The sequence below is a fragment of the Talpa occidentalis genome, unplaced genomic scaffold, assembly GCF_014898055.3.
Source record: "Talpa occidentalis isolate TD23 unplaced genomic scaffold, MPIMG_talOcc4v2.1 talOcc4.16, whole genome shotgun sequence".
Classification (NCBI taxonomy): Eukaryota; Metazoa; Chordata; class Mammalia; order Eulipotyphla; family Talpidae; genus Talpa; species Talpa occidentalis.
Window position 1 is genome coordinate 65,352,238 of NW_023601653.1, and position 18,025 is coordinate 65,370,262.

Here is an 18,025-nt window from a genome sequence, read left to right on the forward strand (position 1 = left end):
AAATGTCCCTGTTCTCAAATGGCGAAGCGGGATGCAGTCCCTGCGCCTCCGGTTTCAGGCACACTCTTCTGCGCACCCGGTCTGCCTCGGACGTGGGTGCCTGCTCCCTCTGTGGGCTCAGACTGCTGGTCGGAAGGGGCCTGGCGTGGAATAACTTCCCGGCTGGCCACTGGGTCCTCCAGAAACCTTCTGCCCTTTTCAAGCAGTCTTAAGAAATGCCCTGTTTTATAGGGTGTTAGTGACTTTTTTTTTCCTGGTCGCTAGGTGGCGCCAGAGATCTCTCCTATTGTCCTTGGGGGGCTGTTTTTCGCCTCCCCCCACCCCGTGGGACAGAGAACAGAGCGGGAATGGTAGGGTACACCTCAACAGCTTTGGGGTGCTGTGTCTGCCTTGTGCCCCACCGTCGTGGAGAACCCACGCCCCGAATTTTCGTGCCCCGGGTCTCAGTTCAAAGCCCTCAGTTCCAGGACGCGGGCTGTAGCCCAGTTCAGTGGCGCGGGAATGGCGCCTTTTGCACAGCTCCCGTGCCTGGGCGCCTGGTTCCTGCTCACTCAGGGAGGGACCTTCACCTCAGTGAGGACCTCCGTGCGTCTCCCCGCAAGCCTAGGTCGTCTCCCCGCAAGCCTAGGTCGCAGGCGCGGGGACCTGGGCAGCCGGGATCCCGGTCCGCGTTTTCTTTTCAAGCGTGCCAAGCGCGCCGCTTTCCCGCGCAGGCTTACCGGCAGCCCGGGCTGTGTGCGCGTCTCCCGGGGTCTTTGTTCTTGAACTTCTCATTTTTGATTAATTTTTTTGCTTTTCGTTTTTCCAACCAAATACTATTGTTTCAGCATGGAGCATGCTTTAAAAAACTACTTATTCTGTCATGAAACGTATATTTAAGGTTCCTAGGAGTTCATATTTTTTAAATTTTCTCACTGAGGTAATATTTGTTCACATCATTGTATGTTGGAGTGACGGGATCCGCTTCTGGTGATACTACCTTAGTGCTCTAGGACTTTAGAGCAGACATGTGTGGTGTTCAACTGCAATATGAGTCTGTCACTCCGCTCAAGCTCCGCCCACAGTGAGCTGCTTCTATGCAAATTTATTAAAGACTGAGAAGCATTTATCACAGAGCACAGTTCCTGACTTTACAGAGCAGCAGAGATGAACCAGCAAAGAGTCACCTATGCAGAGCTGAAGCTGGCAAAGGTCTCAAAAAGGCCGCAAGTGAAACCTAAGGAGAGTAAAATCTCCACTACTGGAACGGAGCAGGGAGTAACCTATGCAGAATTAAGTCTTCACAATGCTGCTCGGGATCCTCAGGAGAATGGCAAGTCCTGTCACCTCAAAGGTAAAACATTGAGTAGACACACAGCACAACTGTTCTGGGAGATGCAGAGGGGTGGAGGTCCACAAAGAATAGGGAATAAACTGACATGGTTTTCATTTGTGAGGCTGAGAATTTGGTATTGGAATATGGTATTCTAGTAGGAAACCTGATGTCTATATTTTTCCAGGTATTGTTATAATTTACAATTGTTGACAAACAAAAATTCATGGGTGTTTTGTTTACTCAAAAGGCAATGGTGTAATCTGGGGGCAAGATTCCAGTGGGAGATAGAGGTCTTGAGTCAAATGTACATATGTGACTCCCTGTGCATGTAGATTTTGTTGTGTGTAAACTGAGCAACTGCCTCCATCTGTCCTTTCTCAGCATTTCCATTTCTCTCCCTGCAGGCTTAGCAGCACCTCCAGAGAAGCGCATTGCTGGGATCTTGGGACTCACCTGCCTTGCCTTGATATGCATTATTGTGCCAGTGTGGGTTTATACCCGTAGGTACATTTATGAAAGATAATATAATGGAACTTTTCACTTAATGATTGTCAGTGCCTTTAAATATCTCATAATATTAAGGAATAGAACTATTATATTAATGTATTGGTTTAATTAAATGTTGGTTAATCTCATCTTCTCAAAAACACAAATATACAGAATGATTGAGGAGACCATTTTATAAAGATTCAGATATCATTATTCAAAGTCATGCGTTAAGAGACTGAAAGACTATTGAAAACTATAAAATGATTTTTGAATTTTGATAACTGTGTATTGTAAGAGATGGTGAAATTTGACTATAAATTTTTGTGCTGTTTTCTCCCAAAGCTTTGTTCTTTTATTATTTTTTTCAGAAACGCAACTTTATCATTATAACTGTATCATTATAATTATAACTCTACCAAAATACAACATTTCTAATTTTGAAACATTAAATTGATTATTAATTACTGAGAACCCTAATTTTTACAAGGATTCTTTTATTTTTCTAGCTACAAATAAAAAGCCAGAGCAGAATGATTTCTCCTCAGAGCAGAATGATTGCCCAAATGTAACAAAGAGCCAGAAAGGTACACAATGATTTCCAAAATTCTGATGTTAGTACAGTTTATATTATGTATATATGTGAGGCTGGGAAAAAAATGGTAACAAAGTTTCTGGTAAAACCTACATTATAAAATCAAGTAATAGGGCCTCCCTGGTGGTGCAGCGGTTGAGCGCTGGGCTGCGAAGCTGCCCTCAGCCTCTGTAGCGCCAGTTCCATCCCTGGCTGCCGGGCGAGGGTCCCACATGGCGCGCAGACCTCTCCTGCCGCCCGCTGTTCCCCTCAGCAGTGTATTTCGTCAGTCTGTCTGTTCTGCTCCCTGCTCTGGCTCTGGTGAATTCTCTCACCCTCCTGCGCTTCTGACTGTACCTAGTGCTTGTATAAATAAATAAATAAATAAATAAATAAATAAATAAATAAATCTTTAAAAAAAATCAAATAATAAATATTCATGAATAACGATGATAGGAGGGGCTCAGCATATCCAACAACAGGAAGAAAATTCACTTAGAAGATCCATCCATGTGGCCAATTGGCTCATGTCCCCCTGCTATATATGTATGTACAATTTTACTATTAAAAAAAATGACATTGGGCCTTCTTGGTTTGCACAGGTGGTTGAGCTCCACACTGGGAAGCTGTCCGTTAATGCACACACACTCTGCAGTGCAGGTTCGATCCCGGCCTGCCGGGAGAATCCCACATGGCATGGCCAACCTCTCCTGTCTCGCCCACTACACTCCTCAGCAGTGTATTTCGTCAGTCTTCCTGTTTTGTTCTCCACTCTGTCTCTGGTGAATCCTTTCACCCTCCTGCAGATCTGGCCTATACCCAGGTTCTTGTATAAATAAATAAATCTTTAAAAAAAATTAAAAATGACATTATTTACACTTTGTCAGGACTTGCGCAGTGGATATTATTTGTGTGAGTTTGCTTCGTATGGAAAATAAATTATAGCATTAGAGGTTGCATTTTCTCTGTGATTGTATGTTGCATGACCAGCTGTGAGGTGTGTGCATGTGTTAGGTACATGTATGTTCATATCTCAGCACGTAATGATAAACCATGTTATTAACGCAAGTACTTTTAGGCAATAATTCATAATTTCCCTGCAGAATACGATTGTGGCCCTTGTTTTAAGGGGTGGTTTTCGTACTCCAACAACTGCTATTACTTTAGTGCTGAACAAAAAACCTGGAAGGAGAGCGCGAAGGTCTGTCAGTGTATGAACTCTCAGCTGCTCTACATAGACACTGAGGAAGAAATGGTAAGAATGTCAGTGTCCCAACCACTTTCTTGAAGACACATTACAATCAGTTTTATATTTATAGAATTCATACATATTTTTGTACAAATTTGTAGTTTATTTTAAAGTTTGTGTAACAACATTTTTTTGTCTGACTTTGTGGATTTTACTAATATCTTTGACCCCATTAATGCACACTTGAAAAACCCTGTTCTTGGCTTACATAGAGAACCGTACTTTCTTTATGTGTGTATATATATATATATATATATATATATATATATATATATATGTATATATAGAAAATAAATATTGCTGTTTAATACACACCGAGAAAGGCGAGCATATTGTGATCCGGCAGATTAATCACTAAGTGAATAAAATTGTATCTGCAGAGCAGATCCTGAATAAAAGTCCCAGGGGTCTCCCTGGTGGCACAAGGATTAAGCACTGCACAATGAAGCAATCCACAGCCTCTAAAGCAGTAGTTCGATCACCAGCTGTCCAGGGAGAAACCTTCATGGTGCAGCAGACCTCTGCTGTCTCAGCCTTTGTTCCCCTCAGCAGTGTATTACAGTCAGTCTGGCTGTTCTGCTCTCCACTCTGTGTCTGGTGAATCCTCTCACCCCCTGAACCTGTGGCCTATACCCCAGCTCTTCTGTGCATAAATAAATAAATCTTAAAAAAAAAATAGAAGTCCCAGCCCCAGTGTACCCCAGACACCCTGTCTACTCTCTCTTCACTCCTGCTGTCTGGTTATTTAGCTATTGACCTGACTTTTAATTTCATATATCTCTTTTCTTGTTTATGAACTGAAATACAATCATATGGCATATACTTTTGTTCCGGTCACATCACTCCCCTATAATTTCTCAGTAATTCATCTGCATATTGCATTTATCTGCTGTTTGCTGATTTTCACTGCATAATTTATGATATAACATGTAAAACCCATTCTGTTCACTGTTTCAGGGGCAGGGTGTGCATGTCACCTGCTCAGAGATAAACTCCTGGGTTCTCTATTCTCAGTCGTAGGGTCCCTTTAGTTGTCCCTTCTCCCCCTACCAGTCCTGATCATGTGTCCCTGGTGGTGAGAGGTGAAGTGTGTCCCAGCTGCTGACTGTTGTCACTGTTCTGAGGCATCTCCCTTGTCAGGCTGCCCTGCTGTTGCTGCACAGGACCCCTCACCTCAGGGCAGAATTGCTGCCCTGAGCCTCCTCCTGTTGTAGGTTGGTGGTGACAGGACACAGACCTAGGTCAGAATTTTCCTTGTTCACATGACAAGAAGAGTGAAGTTCCTGAGTATAAATGTTTAGGAGTTCCTGTTATGTAATCATGATGTGCTTGTGAGCGTTTGTGGCGTTATGCACGATAGTTCTCAGCACATTGTGTGTATGTGGTGTGAGATTGGAATCTGTCTCTTCCTTCTGAAAATGTAGAATATTTTGAAAGAACACATATTTATGTTTTTTTTTTAACAAAGCCTTTCACATTTTTATGTAAGTGCAAAATCTTTATGTTTGAATAGAAATTTCTGAACTCCCTATCAGTTTTGTCATGGATTGGAATCTACCGTAACAGTAGCAATCATGAATGGACGTTTTTAAATGGGTCAACTTCCCAACTAGAGTAAGTTGTATTTAAATAATGTTATAGTAGCATTAAAAAATGCTGTTTTTCTTGGTTTGCCCCATCACTATAGAACTTAAGAGAAGAAAGGTATGAAAAGGAATATAAAAGAATGATATTAGTGCTTTTGATTTAAATTATAGGTGCGAAGAATGGTGTTGAATATTAGTGGAATCTTGATAAATTTTGAAGAAAGGACAGCTCAGTTTTTCTTACTCCCAGCTCTGACAATATTCTATGAATATTGACTTCATCTATTTTCAAAATATGCTTGTATTGCAATTAAAAGATATGCTACTGTTTCTTGGTTTGCCCCAACAATATATAACAACAAAATTATGCCTTTTTCTTTATTCCAGGATGAGAAAACCAGTATCTGCTGACTATCACTGTGTTACACTGCAATCTAACTATTATGCAGATAATTGTGAATTTCCAAAGTTGTATTATTGCAAGCAGAAGATGTAAATTAAAAAAAAAAAAAACAAGTTTGGATTTGTGTAACTTGTCAATTCAAGAAATTAGTCTTATTGAGATTATTTCTTGTTTTAGATATTTTTTTCAAAATAATTATTGAAATACACTATGTTCAGCCAAAATTACAGATAGCATTACTTTAGTGCCTGAAATTTTTTGTTTGTGTTCAACCTTCAAAAAGGTCATTTGCGGTCTCCCTGGTGGCAGAGGTTTTAATAGCAGTGCTGTCAAGATATGGTCAGCCACTGCAGCATGAGTTAGATCCCCACTAGTCAGTGAGCAACTCACAAGGCACAGCAGATTTCTCCTAGCTAGCCGGCTGCTCCCCTCAGCAGTGCAGTTCACTAGATCTGCCTGTTCTGCTCCCCACTCTATATCTGGTGAATCATCTCACCCTCCATTCATCTGGCTCACAGCCTAGTTCTTATATCCATAAATAAATAAATGTTTTTTTTAAGATTTCTTTTTTATTTATACAAGAACTGGGGTATAGGCCAGAAGTGCAGAAGGGTGAGAGGATTCACCAGAGACAGAGTGGGGAACAGAACAGTCAGACTGACTGAAATACACTGCTGAGGGGAGCAGCGGGTGTCACAGGAGAGGTCTACCTCAGCCTGTGGGTATCTCCGCAGCTGGCAGGGATTGATCTGGCACTGCAGAGGCTGTGGACAGCTTCACAGTGCTGCACTCAATTGCCTGCACCACCAGGGAGGCTCTTACAAAATAAATATAAAAAAAAAAAAGATCATTTGTTGTGTGAGTCCAGTTATAAGTAATTGCAAATTCACTTTCATACAGAAAGTGGATTGGGGGTTGAAAGGGACTGAGAGGAGGTGGGATGAGAAACTGGCCACTTATTTGTTCTCTGTTTCTTTTCGAAATGATGGAACAGTTTCAGTGCTAAGAGTGGTGATGTTTGCAAACTCTGAAGATGCTAAATGTCTTTGACTTATTCACTTCACATGGCTCAATTTTATGCTTTATAAATTACATCTCAATAAAGATGATTCTAAAAAAATCATGTGATGAGTTTGAGAACATTTAATTTTTAAAGTAATTTAGAGTTTGGTCATCTTTACCATATTTATTTTTTCAGTCTACATCAACCTTAATCCTGCCTTAAATTTGATTTTTTTTTCTCATTATGCTTTGTGTTTTCACAGTAGACATGGGAAAATGATGTTATGCTTTAGTAAATACACTTTATTTAAAGATGTCTGAAATATCTGTTAGCAATTTTTGATGTTGTAAAATATAACACAACTAGAGTTGGCTCATTGGTTTTATATGCAATATGTATTAATTCTATCAATCTTATATATGACTCTAGAATATGGATATACGAATTATCAATTTTGATGTAAATAGTTATTTATTGTGAATTATCACACATTGTTTCTTCTTTCCAAGTGCAATTACTTTTTTTACTTGGCTTTTTACAGACAAGAGTTTTTATATTCAATATTAAATAGTAGTTACTGTTATTGATCTCTATGTATTCCCATTTTAGGGGAAAAATTCAATATTTGTTCTTTGATATGAAGTTTATTGTAACTTTTTCATCATCACTATCCAGTTAATGTCATCCCATCACATTCACATTTTTGTAATGGTTTTATGATTTGATATTATGTTTTTATTCATTTTTCATCAACTGGAATGAGAAATGTTTTCTTTATAAAATATTTATGAAGTAAATTATCTTCATTTCTTTCAAATATTAAACATCTTGCATTTTTGCAATAAAACTATAGCAATCCTTCTGTGTGTTCTTTATCCATGTATATATTTGATTTAGATCAGCACATTTTTCCTTCTTATTCACAAAAAGTTTAGACTGTTTTGATTCATAGTTATACATTAGTCAGTTTTTGAATCAAAGCTACATTAGTAAGGATTTCTGTTTTTCTCATACCTGAAGTACTTTAGTATTTATGTGTTATTTCACTGAAATCATCTGAGCATGTAAACTTGTTTTAGGATAGTTTTATGTAAAAACTCAGCAGCTGTAACACTTGTGAAGTTTCTTCAGGTTGAAATATTGGTTGTGCAACTTTTTGTTGATTACATTTTCTACAAATTGTCTATTTCATATAGACATTAAAATGCATTCCTAATGTTGGCTTATTTTTTAGCGTACCTACTAAAAACTGTAATGGGGGACCTCCCTCATGCTACAGGGGTTAGTCTCAGTGCTGTCAAGTAATCCCAGCCACTACTGATGAGTTAGATCCCAGGCCAGGAAGCTAACCCACATGGTGCAGCACACCTCTACTGTCTTGCCTCTTCCTCCCCTGAACAGTGTATTTCAGTAGATCTACCTGTTCTGCTGCCAACTCTGTCTCTAGTGCCACAGGGGAGGCCCAGGAGTTATTTTATATTTCAGTCATAGAATGGTGACATAATTCAATAGTTTTGAAAGCTTTATCATATCAAGAGAATTTTTATCAGTGAAAATCTAAACAATCTGAAAGCTGACTGCAGAAAAATAGAGAAGAAAAACTTGGGAGCTGGTGATCAAGGGAATATTGTAAAAAAGTTGAAATGTAATTTTTCAGAAAATTAGTGACATATTGTTTAATATATATGACTTAGGGGATTATGGTTTTAGAATGTTTCCATAAAATAGAATTGACATATAAGCGTATAAGAAAACAATATGTAGTGCCAAGACTCAGAAACCTTCTCTAGGCGTGAAACATCCAGTAGATGATTAATTAAAGTTTTCATGTGTTGGTGGTTGAGATGGAAGCAATTTAACATCCAAGTATGGTTAATTCTTTTGTCCCCTGATATCTTTTAGAATATGAACAAAATTTCTTAGAGACATTTGTCAATGGACAAACTAAATGACACACTACCAGTTCAGTCTCCTCTGCTTTGGAGGTGTGTGTTGAGAAACTGCCTTCACAATAGCTAGGATTTCCTGTTCAAGTTTTAAGTGACACCTTGAAAGAAATCTGCTTTTTTCCCAGTGTTGTTTCACTCTGCACCTTCACAGAGAGTCTGTGTAAACCACAGATATTGTTTGTTTCCAAGAGGAAACAGGTCTCTCACTAGAGGATACTCCACTCTTTGGCCAAGAGAAGGTATGTGTTCCTACTCTCCTGTCTCTCTATAAGCTCAACTCATTTATCACAAATGCTGTATGTGATATAACAATTGATATGCAATCAAATCAAATTATAGAGAACGCTGGTATCTTTATTGAATAATTCAGAGTGGGAAATCAGCATAAAATGAAATATATTATAGGTTATCTTATATATTCAAGTCCATTATGTGGAGAATTACTCAAGTGCATATACACAGGGATAATTGTTTTCTTAAATCAATGAAGTCTCATTTGAAATCCCATAAGAATCGTGACATGGGACAGCTTATTTTGGAGCTAGCAATCCGTACAGATATAATTCTGAATATTAGTTATTGTTTAGCCCAGTCTTTGAGCATAGATTCTTAAAATTAATTCATTTAATTAGGAAGGTCAAATGGAATTCCTCATATACTTTCTTAATCTTAATAAAACCAATTTAATTATGCATACAAATGGGGATGAAATAGTTGTTAAATTCTAACTTACTTATAAAGTATCAAAAGTTTTTTTTTTTTTTTAATTGAACTAAATATAGCCAAGAAGATGCACAACACCGATAGACTCCTGTCTAAGGAAATATGTTACATGATCTAATTGATATAAATCAGAAATAACTATGTCAGTTTGTCAGAACAATAATTAAAATAACTGACGAGAGCTTACAAAGGGCAGGTTGAATGTTAGGAGTTTTACATGTATATCTTATATGCTTTTATTCCAGTTTTAGATTTGTAAGCAGAATTAGTACATTCTATGTAACTTTTGTAGGTTTCAAAGCCAGAATTAATCTCAGATTCCACTCTGCAGCAGTCAATTATTCAAGTATTAAATTGCATTATCTGATTGATTATAATTAAAATCCTTCTGGAAGTTTGAGCCAACAGTATTGTCCCTTGGACCTACTAAACATAGAGCTTCCATATGATCCAGCAATTCCACTCCTAGGTATTTACCCAAAGGACACAGAAACATCAATTCCAAAGAACACCTGCACCCCTATGTTTATAGCAGCACTATTTAAAATAGCTAAGCTTTGGAACCAGCCCAAATGCCCAAAAATAGATGACTGGATCAAGAAGATGTGGTACATATACACCATGGAATATTACTCAGCATTCAAAAAAGATAAACACATGTAATTTGCAGCAACATGGATGGTGTTGGAAGGGATCATGCTCAGCGAAATAAGCCAAAAAGAAAAAGAAAAATACCGGATGGTCTCACTCATAGCAGGAATCTAGAAAACTTAAATAAGGAACCAGGAAAATGAATAACTATAAGAAAGTGAAAATCAAAATCAACAAAAAACTATGAACCAGAGACACTTTTTGGGGGGTGGGGGGCGGGAGGGGAGGGATTGGGGTCAGAATGGGGCGTTTGCAATTGTATGGGGGAATATAATAATAAAATTTATTATTTAAAAAAAAAAGATTTTTATGATTTTTTTTTTTGATTTTCAGTTCACTCATTTACCAACTTCTTGGAGAAAATAAATGACATTTCAAAATATTTGTGTTTTCAATATTGTTTAGGATTTCAAGAAGTTAATGTCACATATTATATATAGTAACTAGTCTTCAAAATTGTAATGATTTCTTAGAACTCTACAATATTTTGAGAAAATATCATGTTTTAACTTATCACCCCTTTTAAAAATAAATGCTATTCAGAATATAAAGGCAATTAAGAGTAGGAAATTAATACATATTTAACACAACTCTTACACACTATAGACTAGCAATCTAATTATCAATAGATATAAAAATTGTAAAAGTTAGCACATCATTTCTAATATAGCATATTAAGACAGTTATTTTGTTAGTTTCAAAATGTTTTGTAAGATGATGATTTTAAATGAGTGCAGATGTTATTATTTGTGAAGTTTATGCCATTGATATTTGGTCTTCTAGTCCCCCAACCAATAGAATTGTGTGAAAATAAAATAGCATTTTCAAAAAATATTTTGTATTATGTGAAACAATTATTAGCTCTATGGAAATTTTAATCTGATTGTCCATTATACAACTGCAATATAAGTTTATTACTCTACATGCTCCACCCATGAAACTACACTAGGCATCTGGTCATCATGTGAGCATTTAGTAAGGACTTGCCTGCAGCTATCGGAGAGCTCCATCCTTAATACTACTCAGCTGCAAGGATGAATGACCAAAAAGAGAACTACCCGGAAGTGAATCTGGACCCAAGAAGACAGCAAATGAAAGGTAACGGCACATAAAGTTCTACTTCATCAACAGAATAGCAAGTAACCTCTGTGGAATGACATCTTCAAAATACTTCCCAGGATCTTCAAGGGAATGACAAGTGATACATGTTCAAAGATAAAACAATGAATAGACAACATACATGTAACTATTCTGGGCTGCGTGATTGGGGTCCTGGCGTGCAGAAAGTGTAGGGGATAAGCTCACATAGTTTTCCCCTGAGAGAGTTGGAGCTTGAAATATGACTATGTCATTCTAATTTGAAATGTGAGGACTAATTTTGACCCTGCATTGTTGGAAGCTGGAGTCTTTGATATGTCATGGGGCATTATGTTTATTGAAACACAGCGTATTCTGGTGGCAAGATAACAATGGGAGATGTGGACTTGGGATCCAACCTTGTAGACGTGACTCCTTGTGCAGGAAGGTGTTCATGTCTGTAAACTGTCATCATTTGTGTCCATTTTTTCTCTGTGTTTCCATTTATCTCCCTGCAAACTCGCCATCACCTCCAGGGCAGATGCTGCTGAGGTCCTGGGGATTGTCTGCCTGGTCTTGGTGTCCACCATAATGAAAACCATAGTTCTTGTTCCTGGTAAGAAATTTTGAAAGATGATAAGTCACAAAGTTTACATGATGGTTACCAGTGCCAGAAAAATTCAGTCATTAAGGAGAACATTCATTTTTAATCTATGGTTTTAAGTGTTGAATGGTTGTTCTAAATTTGTCAAAGAGTAAATATGCAGAATAATTATGGAGAGTATTTTATGGATTCATATATCATGATTAAATGACATGCTTTTGGAAACTGAAAGACATAATTAGAAATATGAATTTATTTTTGAGAATTGGTAACCACACACTGCAGGAGATAGTGAAATTTGACTCTAACTATTTGTGATATTTTCCCTCAAATGTTTATTCTTTTATTATTTTTTTCAGAAACTCAATGATATTATAGATTATTACTGTAAGCCTACCAGTATACAAAATTTCTAACTTATAAATATTATACTGATTAGTATTTACTTAGAACACTATTAATTTTATAAGGATAATTTTTTCTAGCTACTACTGAAGATCCAGAGAAGAATGATTCCTCCACAGTAAGAAACAGCCCCAAAGGTACGCAAAGATTTCCAAAATTCTGATGTTACTTAAGTTTGTACTGTGTATATATGTTAGACTAGGTAATAATGGTGATGAATTTTCTGTTAGAACATACATTATAAAATCAACTAATAAATGTTCATGAATAACAATAATAGGAGGGGCTCATCATATCCTAAAACAGGAAGAAAATTTATTTAGGACTTCCACACCCATGTGGCCAATTGGCTTATGTACCTGATTGTTCATCTCTGCATGTCTAGGATATGTATTATTTTATTAATCCAAATAGTTTTAGGTAGTAATTCACAATCTCTCTTCAGCATGTCATTGTGGCCCTTGTCCAAAGGAGTGGATTACGTACTCCAACAATTGCTATTACTTTAGTGCTGAAAGAAAAACCTGGAATGAGAGCGTGACGGCCTGTCAGAGTAACAACTCTCAGCTACTCTACGTAGACACTGAGGAAGAAATGGTAAGAATTTCAGTGTCCCAACCACTTTATTGAAGACTTATTCAGGTTAATTTTATATTTATACAACTCATACATATTTCCAATATATGTATATATTAAGTAAATATAGGTGTATGTGTATATATTTTGTATATGTGTGCATGCATATATTATGTATGTGTATGTACATGTCTATAGCTGTGTGTATTTATATTAAATAAAGATTGCTGTTTAATACACATCAAGAAAGGGGAGCACACTGTGTTGGCAGATTAATCGCCAAGTGAATGAAAATTGTGTCTGCACAGCAGATCCTGAGTAAAAGTCCCAGCCCCCAGTGTACTCTAGACACCCTGTCTGCTCTCTCCTCACTCCTGCTGTCTGGTTATTTAACTACTGACTTGACTTTTAATTTCATAGATCTTTTTTCTTGTTTATGAACCTAAATACAATCATATGGTATATACCTTTGTTCCTGTCTCATCTCTCCCTTCTAATTCCTTGGTAATTCATCTGCAAATTGCATTTATCTGCTGTTTGCTAATTTCACTGCAGAATTTATGATATAACATGTAAAACCCATTCTGTTCACTGTTTCAGGGGTGGGGTGTGCATGTCACCTGCTCAGAGATAAAGAAACTCCTGGGTTCTCTATTCTCAGTCATAGGGTCCCCTTAGTTGTCCTTCTCCCCCTCCCAGTCCTGTTCATGTGTCCCTGGTGGTGGGAGGTGAAGTATGTACTGGCTGCTGACTCTTGTCATGTCCTGAGGCATTGCCCTTGTCAGGTTGCCCTGCTGTTGCTGCACAGGACCCCTCACCTCAAGGCAGAATTGCTGCCCTGAACCTCCTCCTGGTGTAGGTTGCTGCTGATAAGCTGCAGGCCTAGGTCAGATTTTCCTTGTTCACATAACAAGAAGAGTGAAGTTTCTAAGTATAAATGTTTAGAAGTTCATGTTATGTAATGATATTGTACTGGTGAGTTTATGGCACTATGCACAGTAGTTTTCAGCACACTACGTGTATCTGGTGATAGATTGGAAAATTCTTCCTTCTGAAAATGTAGGATCTTAAGAAAAACATATTACTTGTGTTTTTTTTTTTTAATTAAGCCTTTCAACATTCTTATGTAAGTGAAAATTCTTTATGTTTGAATAGAAATTTATGAACTCCATATCAGTTTCCTCATGGATTGGAGTCTACCGTAATGGCAGCAATCAGCCATGGACATTTGTAAATGGGTCAACTTCCCACACAGACTAAGTATTATTTAAATAATATGATAATAGGGTTTAAATAAATGCTACTGTTTCTTGGTTTGCCCCAATGTTATAGAACTTGAGAAGAAACAGAAGAAGGAACTTAAGAAAGAAAGTTATGAAAAGGAATAGAAGAAGTTGATATTAGTGCATTTGATTTAAATTATAGACATGAAGAATGGTGTTGAATGTGAGTGGAATCTTGATAAATATTGAAAAAAGGACTCTTAAAAACATTCTATGAAAATTGTCTTCATCCATTTTCACAATATATTTGTATTGCAATCAGAAGAAATGCTATTGTTTCTTGGTTTGCTCTGACATGATGTAACACCAGAATTATGCATTTTTCTTTATTCCATCATAAGAGAATCATCATCTGCTAACAATCACTGTCTTAGGCTATAATCTAAATATTAAGCAGATAATTGTGAAGATCCATATATGTACTTTTGCAAGCATAAACTTTAAATTGAAACAAAAAAAAAACTATGTTTGGATTTATTTGTTTAACTTTCTATTTCAAGAAATAAGTCCTATTGATTTTGTTTTATATTCTAATGACAATTTTTCAAAATAATTATTGAAACACACTATGTTCAGAGAGTACAGATATCATTACTTTTGTGTCTGACATTTTTTTGTTCAACATTTCATTGTGACATTCAGCCTTCAAAAAGATCATTGTTGTGTGAGTTTGTTTATGCATAATGGCAAACTCACAGGTAGAGAGTGTGGATTGGGGGTTACCCAGGATTGAGAGGAAGCTGGAAAAGGATCTGACCACCTATTGGTTCCCTGTTTCTTTTTGAAGTGATAAAAGCATTGTGAGTGTTACAGGTAATGAAGTTTGCAAACTCTGACTTTGCTAAATATCTTGTCTTATGCACTTCAAGGATGAATTTCATGTTTTGAAAATACATCTCAATAAATTTGTTTAAAAAATTCTGGGATTATGTTTGCAACTACTTAATATTTAATTGGAAATCACTTAATATTGATTTCTTACCTGGTATTTATCAGTAAAAACCTTTATATATCTCCACGTTTAATTGATATATAATGGACTTATATCTTCTCAATTTTTTTCTCAATGGTTTATTATACTTTTACTAAGTCTTTACCATGAAAATATATTGGGTTTTTAGATGTTCTTTAACAATAATTTGTTATTTTTCATGTGCGTGCTCTTTGTTTTCTCTCCTCTATTTCTTCTCGAGTCATTTCACCTAATTCTAACTTTTACATTTACAGTTTCTTTGATGCATGTTCAATTTATACCTTTGCTATTTTTGACAGTGTATGATTTAAAGCAAACAATATTTCACAAGAAACTCATTTATTTCTCTCCAATTTGTATGATTTTGAAGATTCATCTGGCAATTTCTATGGTTCATATGAAAAATAGAAAGATATTACTATATTCAAAACCATGTACGGAATACACATTTATACTTATTGATTTCTATTTTAGGTAAATTCCAGTTAGAGGATTTTCTGTAAAGCTGGAAATGTCTTATCTCTAAATATGGCTTAAAATGGCTAGTATGACTGAGATATCAATCTGTAAATTGTATTTATCTCTATTTCATTTGAATGTCCACATTGCAAGAATTCAAGACAAAGGTGATAGGGCCTTCCTTGGTGGTGCAGGCAGTTGAGCAGTGTTGTGAAGCTGTCTGCAGCCTCTGCACCACTGGTTCCATCCTGGCAAGTGAGGGTCCCACATGGCATGGCAGACCTCTCCTGTCTTGCCCGCTGCTCCCCTCAGCAGTGTATTTCATCAGTCTGCCTGTTCTGTTCCCCACTCTATCTCTGGTGAATCCTCTCACCCTCTTGCACATTTGGCCTGTACCCCGGTTCTTGTATAAATAAATAAATAAATCTTTAAAAGAAAAAGACAAAGGTGATAATGACTCTTGGAGTGACACCACAAATCTATACATTTTATAATAATATGCTTGAACTATAAGTGCATTTTTGTAAAATTCTCGGTATATGTGAATTTATACTGTGTGCTCAGCATGCATATATGTACCAATTGTTAAGTTTAACTTTTCCATAGATCACTGAGAGATCTGCATTTTTGATAAGCAATGAGATTTGCTTAAATATCCATTTATGATTGTTCACTGCATTTTTCTCAAATCTATATTCAACTTAGAAGTTATACAGATTCAAAAATATTACTAATGGCTTTGATACTGTATTCAGCATTCTGAAACCGGCTCATTATTTCCACCAATGATTCTTTCTACAGGTTTGTTTTGGAAGGTATATTTTTTCATTATTTTGCTTTCATCATGCTTTACATTTTTGTAAAGGATTAATTCATTATTCATCAAATAACTGTTTTATATAAAAACAGTCTATATATTTCATTGAAAATGTATCTATTTATAGTTAATCTAATTATTAAATTATAGAATGAAAGTATTATATTGGTAAATATATAGATAAAACTGTTAACTATATAATTATCGTTTGCTTTGGGAAGAACATTACCATATCTTGGAAATCTGTTTTTGTTTTTTCTCACAATATTTTTATTTGTGCCTTCTTCCATAAGTACTTGTTAAAATAATATCATTTAAATAGTTTGTATCAGAATCCTCAATTTTTGTAACATACATTCTTTACTCATTAAAGTCTAAAGAATTTGTACTCTTAGTATTTAATGGAGTAAAATTTGTTGGTTGCCCTTTAAATTTTATTGTTATATCATATTTGCATTCTGGAATTTTAAAAATATATATATTTAGAAATTTTAAATCTTATCACTACTATGTTACCTAATTAATATGCATTTGGATTTTACACATAATTTATCTTGTCTCTTTTGTCCTCCATGTCCACGTTTTCTTCTAGAATAAATGCATCATCTTTGAATGAGCATTAAATATTTTTCTAGAGTAAGTAACTAATGTCTCCATTTTAAAAATCTGTGAAAATAAATGCACTTTACCATCATATTGAAAGAATATTTACATTTGTTATTAAGCTCCAGAGTATCTGTCTCTCTCAAACCTTTAGAATAGCCATTATTAGGAAAATGTATGTATAGAATAAATTAGCTACCCATTATTTTGAGCATTTTTTATTATGAATTTATATTGTCTGAGTACAGATGTCATTACAGCTAAAATTGCACAAAATGAACCCATAGTTTGACATATGGCAAAAATAATGATATATGTATATGAGAGATCTAATTGAAAATATCAAAGTAAACACACAGATTTCAAATTTTAAAAAATCAACATTGGTCAATGTGACATCATTTGGCATCCTTAAAAATAATTTAATGATTTAATTCTTATTATAGCTAATAGAAAAATTTTAATTTAGTTTATGAATTAATAAATATGTATATATCTAGCCAATTTTGCCATTCTTATGGGAAACTCAAATATTAGAACAAATGGAAGGATATAACTATAAAGTTTGTTTCCAATATTAAGACTTTATAAAACAAAAATTTGACTTCGTATTAACTCAATCTCCTCGGTAGTGTCTTAGAAGTAATTCTCTTGAGCATGATAAATAGACATATTCTCTTTTTTTGATTCAAGCAGAAAATGATGAAAGTAACAATTCTATTTGAAACAAGCTTAACAAATTCAATGTTTTTTATTTTTCTTTTGATGTTCTTGTGCCATTTAACTTTTGTTTTAAAAACTTACTTTTATCTTTCTCTTTGTGGCTTATTTCATTTAGCATAATCCCTGTAGCTGCCAATGGCCCAAGTTTATTATTTTTGATTGCTGAGTAATATTCCATTTTGTATATGTACCACATCTTGATAATACTGATTCCACTTATATGTGGAATATAGAAATGCCAAAGGATCCAACAAAGACAAAACTTAACCCTTGAAATCTGGCCTTAGTTCTACAGTTGAGGAGGAGGGGAAACATAAGACTGTAGGTGTGGAGGGAGAGCACAATGGGCTTTGATGAAGGACTGTAGGTGGTGGGAGTGGTGGGAGTGGTTTGGTGACTTGGAGGAAACTCTTGTACTTTAAAAACCCAACAAGGATGTGAAACAATGGTACTTCAGGAACATTAAATAAATTAAAAGTTTACTTTTACTGTCCTACTTCCTGATTTTTTTTTAAGTATTACTCTTTCTCTTCTGTGTAGTTAGATTTAGGCTTTTGTAATTTAAA

At 35.7% G+C, this 18,025-nt stretch overlaps 1 protein-coding gene across 1 annotated transcript; it reads left to right on the forward strand.

Annotated features, from left to right (window-relative positions):
- The first annotated feature begins 1,140 nt into the window (after window positions 1–1,140).
- Window positions 1,141–5,486, forward strand: LOC119247002 (NKG2-A/NKG2-B type II integral membrane protein-like). Its single transcript, XM_037513229.2, has 4 exons — window positions 1,141–1,333; window positions 1,720–1,815; window positions 3,479–3,630; window positions 5,382–5,486. The coding sequence occupies exons 1-4, from the start codon at window positions 1,147–1,149 to the stop codon at window positions 5,484–5,486; spliced, it is 540 nt and encodes a 179-aa protein (XP_037369126.1). The 5' UTR covers window positions 1,141–1,146.
- Window positions 5,487–18,025: the final 12,539 nt, after the last annotated feature.

Coding starts and splice junctions, on each gene's coding strand:
- LOC119247002 (XM_037513229.2), top strand. CDS start 1,147: ATGAACCAGCAAAGAGTCACCTATGCAGAGCTGAAGCTGGCAAAGGTC. Junction 1,334..1,719: donor CAAGTCCTGTCACCTCAAAG/GTAAAACATTGA, acceptor CTCTCCCTGCAG/GCTTAGCAGCACCTCCAGAG. Junction 1,816..3,478: donor GCCAGTGTGGGTTTATACCC/GTAGGTACATTT, acceptor ATTTCCCTGCAG/AATACGATTGTGGCCCTTGT.